At 37.6% G+C, this 19,311-nt stretch overlaps 1 protein-coding gene across 2 annotated transcripts; it reads left to right on the plus strand.

Annotated features, from left to right (window-relative positions):
* The first annotated feature begins 146 nt into the window (after positions 1-146).
* On the plus strand, positions 147-18,518 carry ripk3 (receptor-interacting serine-threonine kinase 3). Of its 2 annotated transcripts, none has more exons than XM_067579147.1 (13): positions 147-447; positions 6,112-6,274; positions 6,366-6,534; positions 7,748-7,903; positions 9,239-9,387; positions 10,131-10,180; positions 11,137-11,298; positions 11,545-11,627; positions 11,792-11,855; positions 12,751-12,815; positions 14,358-14,409; positions 14,548-14,807; positions 16,383-18,518. In XM_067579147.1, exons 2-13 carry the CDS (start codon positions 6,117-6,119, stop codon positions 16,614-16,616), a joined length of 1,602 nt encoding a protein of 533 aa, XP_067435248.1. In that variant the 5' UTR covers positions 147-447; positions 6,112-6,116; the 3' UTR covers positions 16,617-18,518. The 2 variants fall into 2 exon arrangements, with proteins under 2 accessions (XP_067435248.1, XP_067435247.1); XM_067579146.1 differs by lacking the exon at positions 147-447 and adding an exon at positions 4,110-4,356 and having other exon boundaries at positions 16,383-18,517.
* The last annotated feature ends 793 nt before the right edge of the window (positions 18,519-19,311 follow it).

Raw genomic sequence — 19,311 nt, forward strand, 5'->3', positions numbered from 1 at the left:
GGGAGGCTGGGGCTGTTTGTAACCAAGCAACTTCCGGGGTTGAAATATGAAGCCAACACTGAAGTGACAAAAAGTGCAGTTCCTCAAATGGCCACTTGAGGTTAACTCAAAAAGCAAGTCAATTCTCATAAACCCCCATGCAAGCTGGTAGCTCCCAGTCTGAAAAGTGAAGCCAATGCGGAAGTGCCTTAAACCTGCATTCTTTCTAATGGCCAGCAGGGGGCGACTCCACTGGCTGCAAAAAGAAGTTCGATTGTATGGAAGTCTATGAGAAAATGACCCTACTCCTCACTTGATTTATTACCTCAGTAAATACTTTCCTAATTAATTTATGGTATCAATCGGCTTCTTCAATGCGTCATAATGTTCATTTTGTAAATTGTGGCCCCATTTAAAGTCAAAGTCAAGTCAAGACCCTCTAAGGAGTCGGATGGTCAGTTTTTTCTGGTAAGTACATTTTGTTTTAAGTTTGTTTTTCACTAGCAAAAATTAGCATTAGCATTATCACAGTTAAAACAGACTGTAAATGCACTGTGCTAACCAAGCTAGCAGCTAGCAGTTAGCATTAGGGTCAGCTTCACCCTCTCATCCAAATATAGTCACCTCTGGCTCCGAAAATCCAGGATGGCAACAGTCAAAATGCAAACACGAGGCTTCAAAACAGGAGTCCACAAACAAATGGATGATGTCATGGTGGCTACATCCATTATTTTGTAACAGTCTATGTTTGTAACACTTCACACTTCTCCCTTTCACACATCGTTACATTAATGTGATGGTAAGTTAACATGTTGGTCTCTCATCACTTCTACATTAAAGTCAGGATGGCAATCTTACCACGTCGGAGCTGTAATATTTCCTTAAAGATCCCCTCCAGGCATGTTTTAAAATGTATATAAAACACCCTGAAAAATAATTTGTGTCTGATATGGTTTTTCCACAAAAAAGTTCAATTATCTTGTTAAAATCCTTAAAATGCCATCTCCTCCTTCTCCCTTTGCTGAAGTTTAACTGTGGGACACATGATGTCTCCTACTTCCCTGTAAAGTGAAAAGTTCTCAGTGTGCACTGGAGGCTTCACGTTTCCGCATCACACTTGTGTAAGTTGCATACTGGGCCACGATTGGCTACCAAACTATTTGTGATGTCACAAATCATGCTCGTAGGCTGACCCCTTGTAATCAGATTTTCGATGAGCACAGAGAAACTTTCCACTTTCAGCAGAATGTGAAAGAAACTGCACATGCATGATTCTGCACAGCGAAGCTGAAACATTCATCTGTAGAAACAAGAAGAAAAACACATTTTTGAGTGGAAGGGGACATTAACACTTTCACATTTAGGTCTGGTTCCTCCATCCTCCATCTTCTGGTCCTGGTCTTAAAGATGAACTCTGTGTCCAGTCCAAGTTTATCTTCAGCTCATTTGTTGTAAACTTGTGTTTTACCAAATGGCACACACAAAACTGAGAGCAAGGTAGTATTATTCCATCATAGTAGTCAATAGTGGAAAGTAACTAAGTACATTTTGTAGGAATTTGTGCACTCAAATAGCTTTATGATTTTAACAGGGCAATTATGAATTATTATTGTGCACGACTCAAATATGAAATTATTCGTCCAGTGACATAACTCACATTAGAGTATATATAATAATAGGGAAATAGTCCTCCTTGTTGGCCACACAAGAGAGGTCGATTAGAATTATGATTGTTATTAATCTAATTATGATTTTGCGAGGGTATAGGTCTTTTAAGGTTACATCACTGAGATGCAAGCACAAGAAAACACCAACAAGTTCACTTTTAGTTAAATACACATTTATTGCAAATACTACAGCTACAAGTACTAAACACTACAACTAAAACATTTTACTAATGAGAGACAAGAGGGAAAGGGAAAGTAGGCTATGGCTAGTGAATGATTTGAATGCATGAAGCAGAGTTATCTATTGTGTAGTTGGTATGAGAGACCTGATAAACAGATGAGATGACTGTTATCTTAGAAGCAGAAAGTCAAAACAGTATAACCGCTTTGTTCTGAATTGCCTATTGAAGTTACCAATTATGAAAGCACCACGGTTTAAGCAAGTTGGTGGAGGTTTTGTAGAAATACTTGCTTGACTACTACTTGAAAAGTTTACAGTAGAATTAAAGTTGGTGCCAGCTAGTCTCTGTGGGTGACTGGCTCTTTGAGGTGGGGGATGATTATCCAAGTTTTGCTAACAGCTCACATTGGGGAGTGAGTTTGTCTTTCTTGAAGGGTCAAAGGTGGTTCGGGTCAGTGGTCTGGTTTAGTGGCCATGTAGGAGAAAAGGAGTCTTTTTTATCTCGATCGTTACTGTTTGCAGGATGTTGTAAATCTCACTGATGTCTTTTGGCCAGCATTCCTGGGGGTTTGAAGAAAGAGCTGGTCCTGTCGTTTGAGGATTGTACCGTCTGCATTTGAAACATGCAGGGACTTTCCCCTACAATTTACTCAAGTACTGTACTTAAGTACAATTTTGAGGTACTTGTACTTTACTGAAGTGTTTCCATTTGATTTACTTTATGATACTTTATTCTTACACTCCACAACATTTCAGAGGGAATTACTGTACTTTCTACTTTACTACATTTATTTGACAGCTTTTGTTACTTTTCAGATGAAGATTTGACACAAAGGATAATATAATAAGCTTTTAAAATACAACACATTATTGAAGATGAAACAAAAAGCTTACAAAAAGCAGTGTGTAGTCAGGGTCGCATTTCAGATATCTATGAGTTGTTAACAGCTCCACCAAATAGTGATTTTTCCCACTAAACTTCTCACATGGTTTCATTTCAGTTAATCTTCAAATGATCCAATATTTCAACAAAAATCAAAGATCAGAGAAAAAGTCCAAAAACATGCTGCTTACACACAATGTCATATATAATAATATATCAGACAGAGGGACCAAACCACTACTTTTACTGCAATACTTTAACTACATCAAGCTGATATTACTTATGTACTTTTGTACATAAGTGGGATTTTTCATTCAGGACTTTTACTTGTAATGGACATTGCTGTATTGGTACTTTTACTTAAGTAAAGGATCTAAGTACTTCTTCCCCTACTTATAATAGTACTGTATTTTATATTTTATATTTTATAATAGTACAGTTTTTTACCTTAATAATCAATTGATTGTTCAGTACAAAAAAGTTAGAAAATTGTGAAAAACGCCGATCATTATTCCCTGAAGCCCAAGTTAACATATTGAAAATCTAAATATGACACTTTTGCTATGTATATAAACCAATAATAAGCCAATAATGGCTTGTGTTAGTCGGGGCTGGGTGAACTCTCTGGGGTCATTGGGTCAAAAATTAGGTATAGACCCCAATTTACATCTAAAAAATGGCTAATTTTGCTTTTGCAGCAGTTATTTTGTGACAACTTGTGACTGAACTTGATTAAGACACTGAATGGAGATTTTGACACAAGACATGGCCTCAAGATTAGGGAAGAATGAGGGAGCCACAATATTTTGTTTTTATCATTCTTATTATCAAACATATTTGTGGTTAATTAAATGACCATACACACACTAAATATAGGGCGTTCAGGCAGCTGCCTGGTTTGTGGTTCAGCTTAATGTCAATGAGTCAATGATTTTTTGTAAATCTCTCACTTACTGTAATTGCTTTGAGCGCCCTCTGCTGGCGAAATTGAAATACACCCCTCTGTATTTCCCAGACCCTCTTTGGTGTAATATTGACATAATTTAATAACACTTAGTCGGCCCATATTGTAGTATTTCATCCCTTTTTTTCTCTGCCCCCACATAAGACTTACATATATAAAAAACAAGAAAAGTCACCTTAAAAAAATGACTCAATTACAGAAAAACAATAAAACTGACTGATAAAATGGTTAATTTTATTCAGAGCCTTTCCAAATGTGAGCTTGCATGGGCCCAAACTGGAGAACTTATCACCTAATTTTATTGCTTGGTCATGATTGAAAGTGTTGCAACTAACTTAGACAGTAATAAAATCTAGGAATCACCAAAGCTCGGTCATAAATGGAAAATACAACCTCATCATAAAAGCCAGTTAATCAGTCAACAATGGGTTAAATTAAAAAAGAAATTCCTATTGTCATCACACACACTTGCCTGTTTAGAGTGCAGTGAAGAAGCAGAAGTAAAATAGGCGTTTATGGGATGGCTCTGGGCAGCACGCTTTCACTTCTGCTTCCGTTTGTTTGGTTGGAACAAGACACGCCGCTACGAGTAGAAAGTCACTGAATGAGCAGCAGGGTTTTTACAGTCTTCTAACTTCGTCGTTACAGTTGAATGATGAGGAACAAGAGTATATCCCAAAGGGTGAGTGGTTTCCCCGTTTGAAAAATCACCTTAATATTCTTATGAGTGGTTTAAGTGTCAGTGGTTTTGACTTTATCAGGAAGGTCACACTTTGCTGTGGTTCTATATTATTATTTGACTCATGGATTGTGTTGAGGTAATGTGAATCTGTTGTATTATAGGTTTAACTATAGCAGCTTTAGACAGTATTTTTCGAAGAGCAAAACTAAAATGGGAAGAGGCTGTCTTCAAGGGGTGGACAAGATAACATGTCGCCCACCTTACAGTGTACAGTATAATGTAATCCAGTTGTATTAACACAGTCGTGAGACTGAAAAGAACATTAAAAGCCTCATAGAAGAGGTAATAATGGCAGGACTGTCGAATTATTGCAATGTATAGGTGTTCCCATTTTTTTGTCTACCCCCTGGACTTTCCATTGCGTGCTTGGTAGCCTGAACAACAAAGAATGTGGTTTCAGAAGTAACTTGTAAAACCTCTGTTCCCCTGAGAGCAACATGAAACCGTAGTTCATTTAAAAATGGAGTTTGGAGCTCTGAAGACACTTTTGTCCTTTTTTCCTTTTGAGTTAAGAGTCAGAACAGGCACGAAGAATAATAAATGTCACCCTGACAGACTTAACAACCAGTAACTGAGGTTTCGATTTTTATTTATTTCCTGAAACAGTTTGACCACGTAGGTGAAAGCTGTTATACAATAGGACACCTAGAAGTTGAGATGAGTTAAAGTAAGGATTTTAATGGTTCAGAAGAAGAAAAATGGGATGATATTTGTACACAAATGTGTTTAAAGAACCAATACCACTTGTGAAAAGTGCTCTTTCTTTTGCTGGTGTGTGTGTGTGTGCTCATGTGTACCCCTGTCATACAAGTTTTACAGGTAGTCACGCTCCGATTAAGGCGTCATGCAATCACATATCATCAGTTTTGTCAGTCCATTAGCTGTAAATAAACTTCACCAACCTGATCAAAACAATAGGTGGTTCTTTTGCTTTTTATTACAGCTGAAGTGCTGCCTGTGTCCTGCGTTTTGGGGAAACAAACACATTTCAGTCCATTGCTTTTTTAAGGCAGAGCATAAAGAATAAAACTCTAGGACAGTATAATAGAATAAATCGGAAACTTATCATTATCATTTTTTGTTATGGTATGTCTTCCTCTTTTGCTCCTCGTTTTCTTCACTTTTATTGTGAGTAAAAGATTATTTCCTCTATTCTTATGCTGCTATTACTTGGTACTTTCATACTTACGCACTTTTTTATTTATGCTTTTTTATTATTTACAGTATTCATTATGATTATTATTTGGTATTTTTGGTATTTGATTCCCATACATTGTGTGATTTTATGTGTTGATTTTTCTATCTTATGGCACTGCTTCCCAGGTAATGTTTCATTACTTTACATGTACAATGTGTTGGAATGACAATAAAACCTTGAAACTTTGAAATCTTGAATTTGGTACTTTCAACAATGCTTTACAGCATAGTCAAATCAATTTTTATTTGTATAGCCCAATAAGAGAAATCACAAATTTGCCTCAAGGGGCTTTACAATCTCTATAGCAATACAACATCTGCTATCCTTAGACCTTTGATTCGGAAAAACTCTCTCAAAAACCACCTTTAAGCATAAATACTATACAGCATTTCTCATACCTATCTGCTAATCTTTATGCCCTTTTTTATGAACTGCTCCATCAAGGAAAACTCCTTGATGGAACAGTCAACCTGCAATCATATAATTTTCTCTTGTAGTGAATATGGCATTGTCCAGCTGTGTAGCTCCCGCTTTGATTGCTGACTCCACCTTGGAAGGCTGGGAGGTTATTGGCTCCGGAGGGTTTGGACAAATCTACAAAGCCAGACATAGTCAGTGGTGCTGCGATGTTGCCGTTAAACTGCTTCATTACGATGACGGGTGAGTAGTTTCAAAGAGTTCGCGTTTGATGTAAATAAAAAGAAATTGTAAATAACTCACAGTGTAAAAAAAAAAAAAAACCCACACACAGAACCAGTTCATCTTTGCTGCGAGAAGTCGACATGATGCGTCAAGGAAGCAGCCCGTATGTTATTCAGGTCCTCGGGGTCTTCAAGGGTCGACTGCCCGCCTCTGGACCATCAACACACCTCGGTCTGGTCATGGAGTTCATGGAGAGAGGAACACTGGCCTTCCTACAGGTAACCTACATACCAATCTAACAACCTACTCACCTATCTACCTACTTCATTTACTCTTTTTAAGTTATCTGGTTTTCTTCATTTTGGCAATGCCTTTCAGTTGGTCCACTGATTTGGTCCAGACTGGAATATGTCTGCAACTTTTGGATGGATGAAATTCATTCATTGTCCCAAGAGGATGATTTTTAATACCTTTGATTTTCTCTTATCCATTGAAATATCTCAACATATACTATAATGATAGGCACAAAGTGTTGTGTAGGCATATCCGGTTCTCAGAGGATGCACCCTAATGACTTTGGTGATACCCTGATACTAAACCATGAGGCTGACATTTGTGGTTTTGATTAAAACGTCTCAACAATATCCAATTTGGTACAGACATTCATATTCCCCTCAGGATGAATTGTTCTAACTTTTCATCTAGCGCCACCATCAGGTCAAATATGTAATTTATCCAATACTTTGGTTTTTGAACAAATTCCTACCAAACTAATGACATTTAGTTTACTGCTAATAAGCAAATGCTAACATGCTAAACTAGGATGTTGTACCTGCTAAACATCAGCATGTTAAAGGGGGCATAACATACTTTTTGTGATTTTCTGTTTATATACCGTTATGATGTCAGATGTCCATGTTAAACATGGTCAAAGTTCCAAAACTTGAGGTGAACTTATGTAAAAATGCTCCCATGCAAGTCGAAAGCCAACTGCCCTTCAACCTCTCTGAACGCTTCATTTGCAAAGTTACCTCTGCTTCCTCCTAGTGATGACATCAGATTGTTTTCATATGCCCACAAACAGATGTCCGTTGATATCACTTGTTGCTAAATTTATTCCATGGGTTGTTTACATTGTTCATTTGCATATTTTAGATATGACATTTACGGATGTATTTGAAAAGTTTCCATTTTGAGTAATGAACGAAAAAAAAAGAAAAGAGGAAGAAGTTCAATCCAACTATTACTGTTTTTTATGTAGCCTCTGGAGCCACCAGACATCTGCTGAGGGGCTAATCAATCAGAACACAGTAGGCTCATCAGGAAGGAGCTAAATGATCCTGTTTCAGACAGAGGCTCAACTGAGGGGCTGCATAAAGAGCCAATAAAAGTTAAATAAGGAGTTTTCAGCAGTAGAAAGAGTGTGTTTGTCTCACTACGGCTCATTTGCCACTATTTGTAAATCTGTAACTATGGAAACATTCATTACAGGACACCTTACGTGGAGCTCCGCCCTGGCCGCTGGTCTTCAGACTGGCTCATCAGGTGGCTCTGGGTATAAACTTCCTCCACAGTCTCTCCCCTGCGCTGCTCCACCTGGACCTGAAGCCCAGCAACGTGCTGCTGGACACCTATCTCAATGCCAAGGTGAGTCCTAGGCTTTAAGGGAAGGCCTGACCTCATTCTGCTGCATCTATACATCAGTTTGCACTCTGCATGGTAGACCAACTTCCCTTTTAGTCTTAGTCTAGTCTGCAGTCATGGTTTCCTCCTATAGTTTGTATTCTCACATCCGACAAAAAAGAAAATGCGGAGTGTCACGTTTTTAAAGTACAGACTTTCATATCATCTTTGATGGAAAGTTATGATCCTAATTATAATATTTGTCAATTGGACTCAAGTTCACTAAAATTATTTTAGTTAATCGTTTAACATACATTTTTTCCCCTTTTATTTCCCCTTAAAGTTGGCAAAAACATTGCCAACTTTAAGGGCATTTGTCTGAAAGTATTATGTACAGTATATATTTGAAACTATTTTTGGTGGCTGCACCATTCCACTAAATTGAATCATCATCTCAGGCATAATTTTACACACTTTTTGCCAAAATAAAAAACATAGAAATAACAAAACAAACGTTGTAATGCCCTTAGTGTTGCACATTTCCACTATGCATTTGTTCCACCTGCACACCTTAACACAAGGATGAATAATCCTAAAATAAAATACATATTTGATGTTTTTGTAATCTTTGGGATCATGTGGGTCAGTGTGGTTTAAGAGATTTACTGTAAATTATGACAGGATTTTGGTCATGGTTATGCTTATCCTAACTAGCTGCAACCAATGATCATTTTCATCATTGATTAATCTGCCAATTATTTTCTCAATTAGATTTATTTTTGGTCTGTACAAATCTCTTATCTTTGTCTGACCAACAGTCCAAAACCCAAAGATATTCAGTGTACTATCACATGAGATAAAGAAAAGCAGCAAATCCTCACATTTGCAAAGCTGGAAACATATCAACTAATCCATTAATTGAATAATTGCTTTAACATTAGCCTAAATAAGTTTACATTGTCTGTACATATTTTACAAATCTGAATGAAAGCATTTCCTCTGAATTTGGCTGCGTGCTTCAGTTTCAGTTCAACGTTTTTGGTGTGAACATTTCTTCTCTTTTATTTCCCAAAAGCAACTCGAGTGGACTGGAGAGTCTAATTCGCTTGTAGTTAGACTAAGTCTAAGTTAGTCGCTTGTAGAGTGCTTATTATGAGTTCCAGCTCTCCTCCTAAACTTACAGTAAATAGACAGTCATTACCTTTGTAGTGCCTACACCCACATTGAGGGTACAAACAGATATCCCCATGATTGTAAGACACAAAACTTTATTAATGTTACCACCATTAGGTCTTTGTAAAATACAATTCTCTCCTCCCCTAACTTCTTCTTTCCTCCATCCCCCTCCTTTCTCTGCAGCTTACAGATTTTGGCCTTGCCAGATTTTACCACAGCGTCAAGCGGATGTCCAAGAAGAACATCGAAGAGGAAGGGGGAACAATCAGCTACATGCCACCGGAGGCGTTTGGCATATCGTACAGCCCTACACGAGCCTCTGATATCTACAGGTACAAGAGCACTGATCCAACACTTTAGTGTATCATTTATCATATAATAAATAACAATGACAATTCATTTCAGTTTTGTATCCTTTGCAGAACCATACTGATGTATTTTTTACTGTTATTAAAGGGGAAATATAAGTAAATTATAGTAACAATTAAAATATGGTAATTTTAGTGCAGTTCATCATCTGATTTTTCCAGTGTCGGCCCCAAATATGAATGTCAGGAACGACGAATGGGCGTCTTTACCCCTTGTAGTGTTACATAATGGAAGAACAGTGATGTGGTGTGTCTGAGATGCCCCACAACACCCTGATGAAATGTCTAGCATGTCAGAATTATTTGTATTTTCCTGCCTAGTTTAACAACTCCTATGACGTGTTCCTTGATGTTGACCAATAGGATGACAAAGTGCTGTCTGACTTAGCTGCAGGCCTATTATTTAAAGCATACTATACATATGCGGGCTTGTTATTGCTAAACACGGGTTTAGTCTTGGCAGGAAGTTAAAATAACAGCTGCATAGTCGTTGAACAGGTGAGGGAAGATAGTTTGCAGGAACTCAGGTGACTTCCTCGTCGGACGAACCACACCCAAATGCTCAACAACCATATATTATTCTGGCACTGATTAGATTGTTTGTTGTTCTAAACTCTGCATATGAGCCAATTTATAGAGATTACAATCAACCTGGGTGTTGCTGCCACGATAAATTACTGATCTTGGCATGTTACTCTCTCTTGTAGCTATGGTATACTCCTGTGGTCCCTTGTCACAGGGAAACAGCCATATCCAAGTAAGTGACGGTTATGTCTTTTTGTCCTCTTTCTCCTTATATCTCACATTGCCTTTCTTAGGCCCTCTCTCATTCTTTAGTGGCTCAAAACATCTGCTACCTTTCTCTTTGATTTTCTTCTTTGATTTAAAGTTATTTTTGCATGATGATGGCGTAAGAATGGCAACCTTTGTTTTGTTGGTTCTGGACTGTGTAGATGTGAGTGTACTTTTTTCGCACATGTTAAACAAAAACAAGTTAATTTCTCAACTCAGCTGGATTGGGAATAACCCAAATAAATTCAGTCCTCTGAACTTCAAGCCACCCTGGGTAGGACTTTTATTTTATTACAGCATCTTTCAGATTTTTTGGTGCACATATTGCTCTCAACCCATTTAATTTCAGGTGGGGGGCGGGGGGGCAGTGGCAATTTGATTATTTGGTCACTTTGGCTGGCAGTGCAACACATTTTAAACACATTGATATTTTATCACATTATAAAGTTGATATGGCAAATAAGTTGGCAAACAGTTGTTTATTTATGCCTCCAGAAATCAACAAAGCAACATTAACATTCATCTTAAATATGTTTCTGACCACCTGATGGCTCTTTTTTAGATGGTAGGTGGTGTACAGTGGATTTATCAGTGCTTGAAATTTGTTTAAACAATAAAGTTGTGGACCATAAAACCAAAACAATGAGCTTAAAGATGCTAAAAAGCTCTGTAGAACTGAGAGGAACTGCAGGGTCAGGTGAAAATTGTCTGTGGGTTTGTCATTACATGACCAACCCCTTTCACATAGCCAGTTAATTCTTGTTTATATAAAAATATTGGTTAGTGCAGCTTTAAGCTAAGTAAGCATCAGTCCAGATGCTTGTGTTCAGGTATTTTTGTGTTCATTTTCAACAGGACATAGACAGTCTCCCTAAACTCATAGCCACTCTGACATCCTTTTTAATCCTTCCCCTCATGTAGATGCAATGTCCAGCATCGTGCGGTTTCGCATCCCACAGGGAGACAGACCCTCGATGGATGACATCAGGGGTCCGGCCGCAGGGCTGGCAGGTCTGGCAGGACTGATAGAGCTCATGCAGAGAAGCTGGAGTCAAAAACCCGCTGAAAGGCCCACTTCTCGTGGTAAGAAAACTCCCTCATTATATGGGAACTGGAGGAGTGGTTAAAAATGCAGAAACTATTGGATAAGTGGTACTTAAGTGGTAATTCATGTCACCCTCAAGATGAACTGTATTAACTTTGTGATCCTTTGATTCTGAAACCAGACTCGCTAAAACTCTGAACTGACACAGAAAATTACTACACTTTTAGTAGTTTGCGGTGCCTGGCCCTAACGTTACATCTTTACTCTCTTAATGTTGTTCGCAGAGTGTACAACTGTGACAGAAGAACTGTACAAGATGCACAAACATGCAATTATTGATGCAGTCCATCAAGTGCTGAAAAAACTGGTCAGTGATAATTCTTTATTACTTCTAATAAATCTCCACAAACACTCCAGTCATGCTTAGATGCTGTAAAATTTTAACATGACGCAGCAAATAATAGTTTTTTTTTCCATTTAGACTGACGTCACTGCCTGATTTGCTCTTTCTCTTCCTCTTCCTCTTTCCAGGACCAAAAGGAAGAAGACAGAATAACAGAACAGGTTCAAAGAGTTCATATCACTCAGACTTCAGGTCCGTTTTTAAATTTAATATTTTTTATTTCTTCACTTTTGAAGATTTTTGAGTATGTCAGAAGACATTTTGGGGCATGTGCTGATTCACTTTATTGCGGGGAGATGATTAAATCAATTCCAATCTCATGTCTTTATGGTAATTTAAAAAAATGTTTAAAAATATTTTTTGGGGACATTTTATGACTTACAGCCAGCAGTTAGCTTAGCTTTGCATAAATATTGAAAAAAGCTAACCCGACTCTGTCCAAAGTTAACAAAAAAGGGTCACCAATTAACATGTTTTGTTTGTTTAATTTGTACAAGAGCCAGGCTAGCTGTTTCCACTCATTATGCTAAGCTAAGCTAACCAGCTTCATATTTATTGTGCAAACATGAAAGTGGTATCAAGGGCAATTGATTTCCCAAAATGTCGAATTTTTTGGAGTTGTGTGGTGTGAGTCTGTAATATTTAATAAAATACGTAGAAAGTATATAAAAAAAAACTACTAGCTTTAGCTTACTAGCTTTACTGCAGCTTTCAATTTGTTAGTGCTAGACTGGATCAGCCTGAGGGACAATTTCCGAAACTCTTGCAAGATTTGTATGTGTTGCGTTTCTTCATTGTGTGCGTAACCCTAACCCTAACCCTAACCCCGACCCTAACCGCACTCGCAAGAGTTCATTCTTCTGGCTGATCTAATCTAGCATTTACCCTTTCAACTTGATAAGCAAGATATTTATTTAAGATTATTTTGTCAAAATACTATTTCCAATGTCAAGAAGTGGTTTGATTGATTTAGTTTGGTTGAGCTAGTTTAGATTAAAAATTGATGTTGCAAAAAACCCCCAAAAATGTCATTTTAGAGCACCAATTTTCACATTTGACATGGTTTTATTTGGCATTATTTTTGCAGAGTACGCCGGAGTTCAAGCTGCCAATGTCTGTGATAACGTGCCAACAGGACGCCCACCGATTCAGGTGAGATTAAAACAATTCAGGCTGTCGCTGCAACCTGATGAGACTCTGAGAGAGATGTCCACTTGTCTTTAACACTCAAGATATGTTTAAATTAGCTTTAGGAGAAGGATCACTCCCAGTCTAGATTTGATGAAATAGTTATTCTTTTAACCCTAGAAGAACATGAATTGACTCACTATGTCTTCTGTGAGTGATGTTTCTTTTTTTGGCACAAATTGGTCAATGCTGTGGTGTCTGTGCACTGCACATGTCTTTTGCTGCTGTGGGGAAATATTACACGCATCACTTCCTGCTGTACCAGGGGAATTTTCACAGGAAGGAGTGTAGAATATGGCACATGTAAGAGCCTTGGTGAACTGAGTATAGGTTGGATGATGGTTTATTGCATCAGTCGGTATTTCCCCTAAGACAGATGGTTTTAAAGAGGCATGAAGAGACATGTCTGTGTCAAACTGGAACAACCATCTCTGAACAAAGAAAGCGAGTGGACTGTCTCATCATTTTCAAGCTACTCACAGTGCTGTCCAAGTATTTTAACTCAGACAGTCTCTCAACAGCTCACACCTCCTTTTATAGTGAGTGAATTTAATTATTGTTAGAGCCCTCACACCGTGAGCCGACGGTTGGCTGTCTTTAAGACGTCATTTGAGTATTTGTGGTCAACCGCTGGCTGTAGTTCCTGCAATGTGTCTGACATGTTGCCTCTAGCTGGCCCTTATCGTTTTTTTGAAGATTCAGCATGTTGAGTTGGTGGTAGAGACAGTCAGCAAAAGATGTTTGACATGTTGTTCTCCTCTAGCTTCAACTTTTTTTTTATCAGACATATGATTCAGTTAATATCCATACAGTAAAGAGACCATTTTAACAGAGTTTTGTGTTGTGAAAATGGTAGACTAGATTGTTTCAGACTACTGACCAGTTACTTCCTCCCTCACAAATGTTCATATATGCTGCCCATCAGCTCTTGGCTTTGTAATGAGTTTAAGTGCAACTTTTCACTGCAGATATGAGTCAGTTTTAGTCATCTCTTTAGGCCAGTTATGTGTACTAAGGCCCATTGATGACTGGTTATTCTCAGGAGTTGTAGTAGATTATAGAGGTTTCTGTAAATGCTGAATTATGAAACCTCTGGGATACATGGTGGAACATTTTCAACACTACACACCTCCAGTTACCATTTCCCCCTGACATGGACAAATGAGAACCTGCAAAGGAACCTCAAAAATACTTTGCTATATATTTTAAACGTCTTGAAATGCCCCTCTATCTCATTTTAAAAAATATATAATAACATGAGCCAGTAACTAGTAAGTTTATCTCAGTGTTTCTTTTTAACTTTAAAGTGAGTGTTCAAGGCTACAAGTGGACAAAATTTACATTAACATATGTGCAACACAAAAGAATGATAGATTTTATTCCCCTTCATCTTTAATTTAGACGTTAAACTAACAAACCCACTCCGGTGAGAGTTGCCATATAACCTAGTCCACCAGTATGTCATAAACAACCTATAGACAGAACATTGACTTCCTTTTGTTGCAGGAAATGGCCAATGGTTGGACTGCAAATCTCAACGGTGAACCACAAGTCAAAGGTAAAGAGGAAGTTGGTGTTGGAGCTATATAGCAACCACTAAAGTAGGAGGGAGTGTTTTGAGTTTTTAGGTCACGATTCAGACTAGCAAAACACCCATCACGGCCTGATGTTTTCGGATACATGTTTGCCCTTTCAGATCTGCCTTCATCTCGACCTCCAAGAGTGTGTCACGTTTACCCGGGCCACATGTCATCAGGCTTTAAAGTGAAGCCTTCCTCTGTTCATCCCATTCGTTCGTTAACACCGTCTCCTCCGTCTGATCTGACCCCTGTGACTCCTGCGACCCCTACGACCCCTGTGACTCCTGTGACTCCTGCGACTGGGAGGTCACCTCAAGGCAGAACAGCAAAAATCTCTCAGTCGGCTTTTAGAGCAAACCTGTTTCCACAGTACCAGGTGGGTTTTTCATGAAAGTTGTGTTAAACAATGACATATCTGTTGTTTGAAAAATAAAAAAAACACCTTAAAAGGATTAATTGAAGTACAACAGGTAACTTGAGCATCTTGAACACTAAAAAACTCTCCACTGAAGTCAACACAGCAGAGTCACTGCCCATCTTCTGCTATAGGCTGAAAACCCACCTTTTCAGACGACACCTCAACACCCCATGATGGCACTACTTACATCTCATTTCTTAAAAATAAATATGGGATGCACTTCCAATTTTTTGATGACATCTGACTCTTATTCATACTCAGATTGAATGCATTTACTGAAATGCAATTATCAGACTGCATTTTGTATCTGAAAGATACATTTAGCCATACATTAATAATTGCATACACTGAAATATATACTATAATGTAATATACAGAAGACTGTATTAAACAGAGGAAAATATTATAAAATGTAACTGTCCATCACCTGTTTTTTCTATATTAAAGGTTACAGCTGGTGATTTTCTATATTTTTCTCATTGTCAACAAAACTTATGTGCAGAGCCAAACATATCCACAGCCTGGTATATCTTATTCCTCTGTGCCATAGACCTCCACTGTGGTCCACAAACTATTAAAAACATGTCAATGGGCCACAGTGTTGCACTGGGTGACATGTTCCTTCACCACAAAGAGTATGGGCATGCTGGTTTACTTGGAAAAAGCTCTAAACACCAGTTTCCGGAGAGTAGTTCTGTGTAAGGCAGATGCTAGTGGAACGTTGACGGTGCTTTGTACATTGTAAATTTCTCGAAGAACTTCAGTACAAAGTCTAACCCCCTCCCAAATCCCCAGACAAATCCTTTAAGATACACACTACTGTATATTGTAAATATTTGGGAAATATATGGCAGTAATTTTACTATATACAGTATTAGACTTTTTGGTCTTATACTGGTTGGTCTGAGCCCAACAGATGATGGATTTGTGAGTCTGATAATGATCTTAACATTGGAGAGGTAAACAATAGAACAGCTGATGTTTATTTTTTTTAAACATATATGCATATCATGACTAACATAAACAATACTTTCTGGTGGACAAACTATGTAAAAAGTATTTACAAATTTGAAATTACTGCAGATATATCTCTAAACTGCAATTTCTCATTATTTGTTGACCGACATATGTACCACTGTGATGTCTATGATCGGCTTATATTGGCTCTATATTGCACAATACACTGCACACTGTTTATACAATGTTTGTTATGGCTCTGGACCACCTTGATTTTTAAGTCTGAGAAAATATCTCTAATGATGTCATGGTGATGACATCAGGGTTATCTCGGCTCGGGCTTAGAAAGTTAACTTTAACAGAAAGCCTGTGTTACAATTTAGGGCTTTCATTTTGAAAGAAGATGGCATTTACCAGGAATTTATGCAGAGATGTTGACTTACATAACAGGAAGTGAAACAAGGGACTGAAAGTAAGGATAAGGACTTCTTTTGCATCTGCCAACTTTAAGGGAGTGCAGTTATTACACATATTGTACTCCTGTAATTTTTCTGTCTTTATGTTTTCTACCCACAGCGTCAGTTTTCCAGCCCCGACACTTTCCCTTGCCATTCTCCCCCCACTCGTGGAATCTGCATCCAACTCAGCAATGTAACTGGATTTCAGCATGGCAATAACAACACCATGCACATCAATGAGTATGTCGCAGACTCCCTAGAGAGGAAACGGCACCCAACGGCACCATCTAGAGTTGATCTTCCGCCTCAACATTTAGGAAGCTGGAAGAACAAGACAGGAGGACCCGGCTGAGTTGATGTGAAGCTTTCCGATTACAGGTTCTCCAATCTTCTTCTACAGTTCTCTAAGTTTGGTTGATGCTTTCTTGCATAACAGGAAGGTCATGTTTGGTAAGATAGTCTCCATGTGTGGAGGCAAACAGCTATATTTTACACCTTTTTTTAAAAAAAATGTTTTTGCTTTTCAAATCTGGGCAGGATTCAGATATTGTTTTACTGTAGTCCGAGCTTTTGAAATTGTGCTTTTGGATTTTTAAAAAATTTTTTTTTACAATCTCTATTTATTTAGCTTATTTTATTCTAAAATTAAAATTAAAAGCTCACAACTCATTTTTGCCCTGTCAGCAATATAAACATGAGCCAAGTCTGGTCATATGGTTTTGCTTTTTCACCAACTGTGGTCGACAAATATCCACAGTCATGGTGCCAGCACACTATCAGGTGCCAGAAATCGCCTGAAAACAAGAACCCAGAGAATGTAATAGAGCTTATTCACAAAATACGTTTTATGGTAGTTTGAGCCTATTAATGCCAAATGCACATATAAGGAGTAATAGACACTCAGGGAATATTATAATATATAATATCAATTAAGTAAACTAATCAATACTCGTAGCATTTTCTTTATCCTGGAACCTCCACGTGTTTGGTATGTTATGGAGGTTAAACAGACAACAAGAATAATTTGCAAGTATTGTTTTGATTCAGGCTTGACCACTTTTATCTGCACTGACAAATTTAATTTCAATTGTCAAAATATACTGTGTATATTAATATATATATGTGTGTGTGTGTGTTTCTGGAAAGTGCAAATGCTCTTTCACTTCATTGCACCATATAGGTCTATTATTACAAACTCAGGTCATGGTGCCAAGAAATGTTCAGACCAAAAAACTTGATTATACATTTTATATACATTTTCAAAAATTATTTTAATGTGTGTATTTTAAAGTAATTTTCTAAGAATGTCCAACATGACATTGAATTTTTTTTTTTTTTTTTTGCAGAATGTGCATAAAATGATGAGCAAGACTTTTGCTGTCATAAATAGTTGGCTTCTTGCATTTGAATACTTCACTCAGTCGAAGCGTGATGTAGCTTCAATGAAGTGTTGGAACAAACATTTTTGCAGTATGTAAAAATGCTTTATTTTAAAGAATAAGTCTGTTGTTATTGTGTATTATACTTACTGTCAACAAATCCCATGAAAAGACCAAAAAGCAACAATGTGTTAGTCCCTCTTTGTGGCTCTCAGCTCCAAGGCTGTAAGTTCCCATTGAAGGTATTAATCTTTAAAAATGGGTCACAAATATATAGTCTCATTTTTAAGAAATGCTCAATAATTTCCTAAAACAGCTGGACACTGTAGTTTTTAGCAAATGTCACTTGAACAGGAGTAAACAGTGCATTTCTTGGGGACTATTTTGAGTGGCGGATGAACACACACATTCGGTACTATAGTGAGTTTGTCCAGCAGCTGGATGGTGTATGTGGGGTTGACTCACAGTAAACTACAGTGGACAGTTCAAGCTACATGAGGCTTGGGATACACAGACAATACTGGTCTTTTCATAGGATTTGTGATGCCTTATCCTTTAACTCTGAAGGTACTTCAGTGGAAATATACAGCACGGGAAACATTAAGAACCTGGTGATTGTAGTAGTTGAAAAGTAAAGTTTACTGTGATTCATATAACTTAATAAATGCAATATTTGTACTCAAAAGCTGTGGGTGTTATATTTATGTGTTACATTCTATATTACATTTCAATCACCAAAACCAGGGTCCCTTTTTTAAAGATTTTTTTTTCTACATTTTTACCCTTATTGGACAGTCGATAGTAAAGTGGTAGACAGGAGGCAAGAGGAGAGAGATGGGTGTGACGTGCAACAACGGTCCCTGGCAGGGACTTTGTGGTTTGGTGACGTCCACAGTTACCATTCAGCAACCAGGGAACTCCAAAACCCGGATAACTTAACTCCCTGCATCAGTGTGAGTTGTTTAAATGAGGGGACGACACTCTCAGAACCACATTTTCAAAGAGTTTAATTTCAGTTTTCATATTTTAAGAGGTTAATATCACTGAGCAGCAACAATTAGTTGAATAATCAGTCAGTCAGTTATCTGAAAAGTAATCAGCATCTGTTTTGATTATTGATTAATAATTTTTTAAGCGAAAATGTGCAGTTTTCCTCAGTTTTATATCATTGTAGACTGAATATTTTGGGCTTTTGGAACTGTTGGACTCAATAAAAACGTTACAATTTTGACTGCTTTTCGGACATTTTATAGACCAAACAGATATTGATCATGAAAGAAAATAATTGAATAATAATAACAATTGAATTGTCGATTGTATTTTTTTGCTGTCCAAATTACAGGAAGCAGGAATATAACCACAAAAACTTAAAAAGAATGATATGAAAATGGTTTATCCCCAACCATAAGTCAAAGTGAGAATCTGTAAGATACTTTGTTAAAAACATATATTCTTGTGTCATGTTTTAGCGGCATGTGGTGTTTGTGTTCTGCATTTCCCAGATATTTACATGTCAATCGAAATATGTGGGAAGACGCAGCACTGTCAACTTTTCCTTGGGTTGTTTGTTGATGATGAACTTTGAGTGTCTGTAGGTGGCACTCCTGTTTTTCTGTTAAGTTATGGCAACTATTGCTCACACTTACCAAAGCCTTCCTATACGTATTC

The sequence above is a fragment of the Thunnus thynnus genome, chromosome 22 (assembly GCF_963924715.1).
Source record: "Thunnus thynnus chromosome 22, fThuThy2.1, whole genome shotgun sequence".
Lineage (NCBI taxonomy): Eukaryota > Metazoa > Chordata > Actinopteri > Scombriformes > Scombridae > Thunnus > Thunnus thynnus.

What these genes read in the sequence shown, in the direction of transcription:
- ripk3 (XM_067579147.1), top strand. Translation starts at nt 6,117, where the DNA reads ATGGCATTGTCCAGCTGTGTAGCTCCCGCTTTGATTGCTGACTCCACC. An exon ending in GAACACTGGCCTTCCTACAG is followed by an intron (nt 6,535 to 7,747) that starts GTAACCTACATA and finishes CATTCATTACAG; the next exon opens with GACACCTTACGTGGAGCTCC. An exon ending in TGAAAGGCCCACTTCTCGTG is followed by an intron (nt 11,299 to 11,544) that starts GTAAGAAAACTC and finishes TGTTGTTCGCAG; the next exon opens with AGTGTACAACTGTGACAGAA.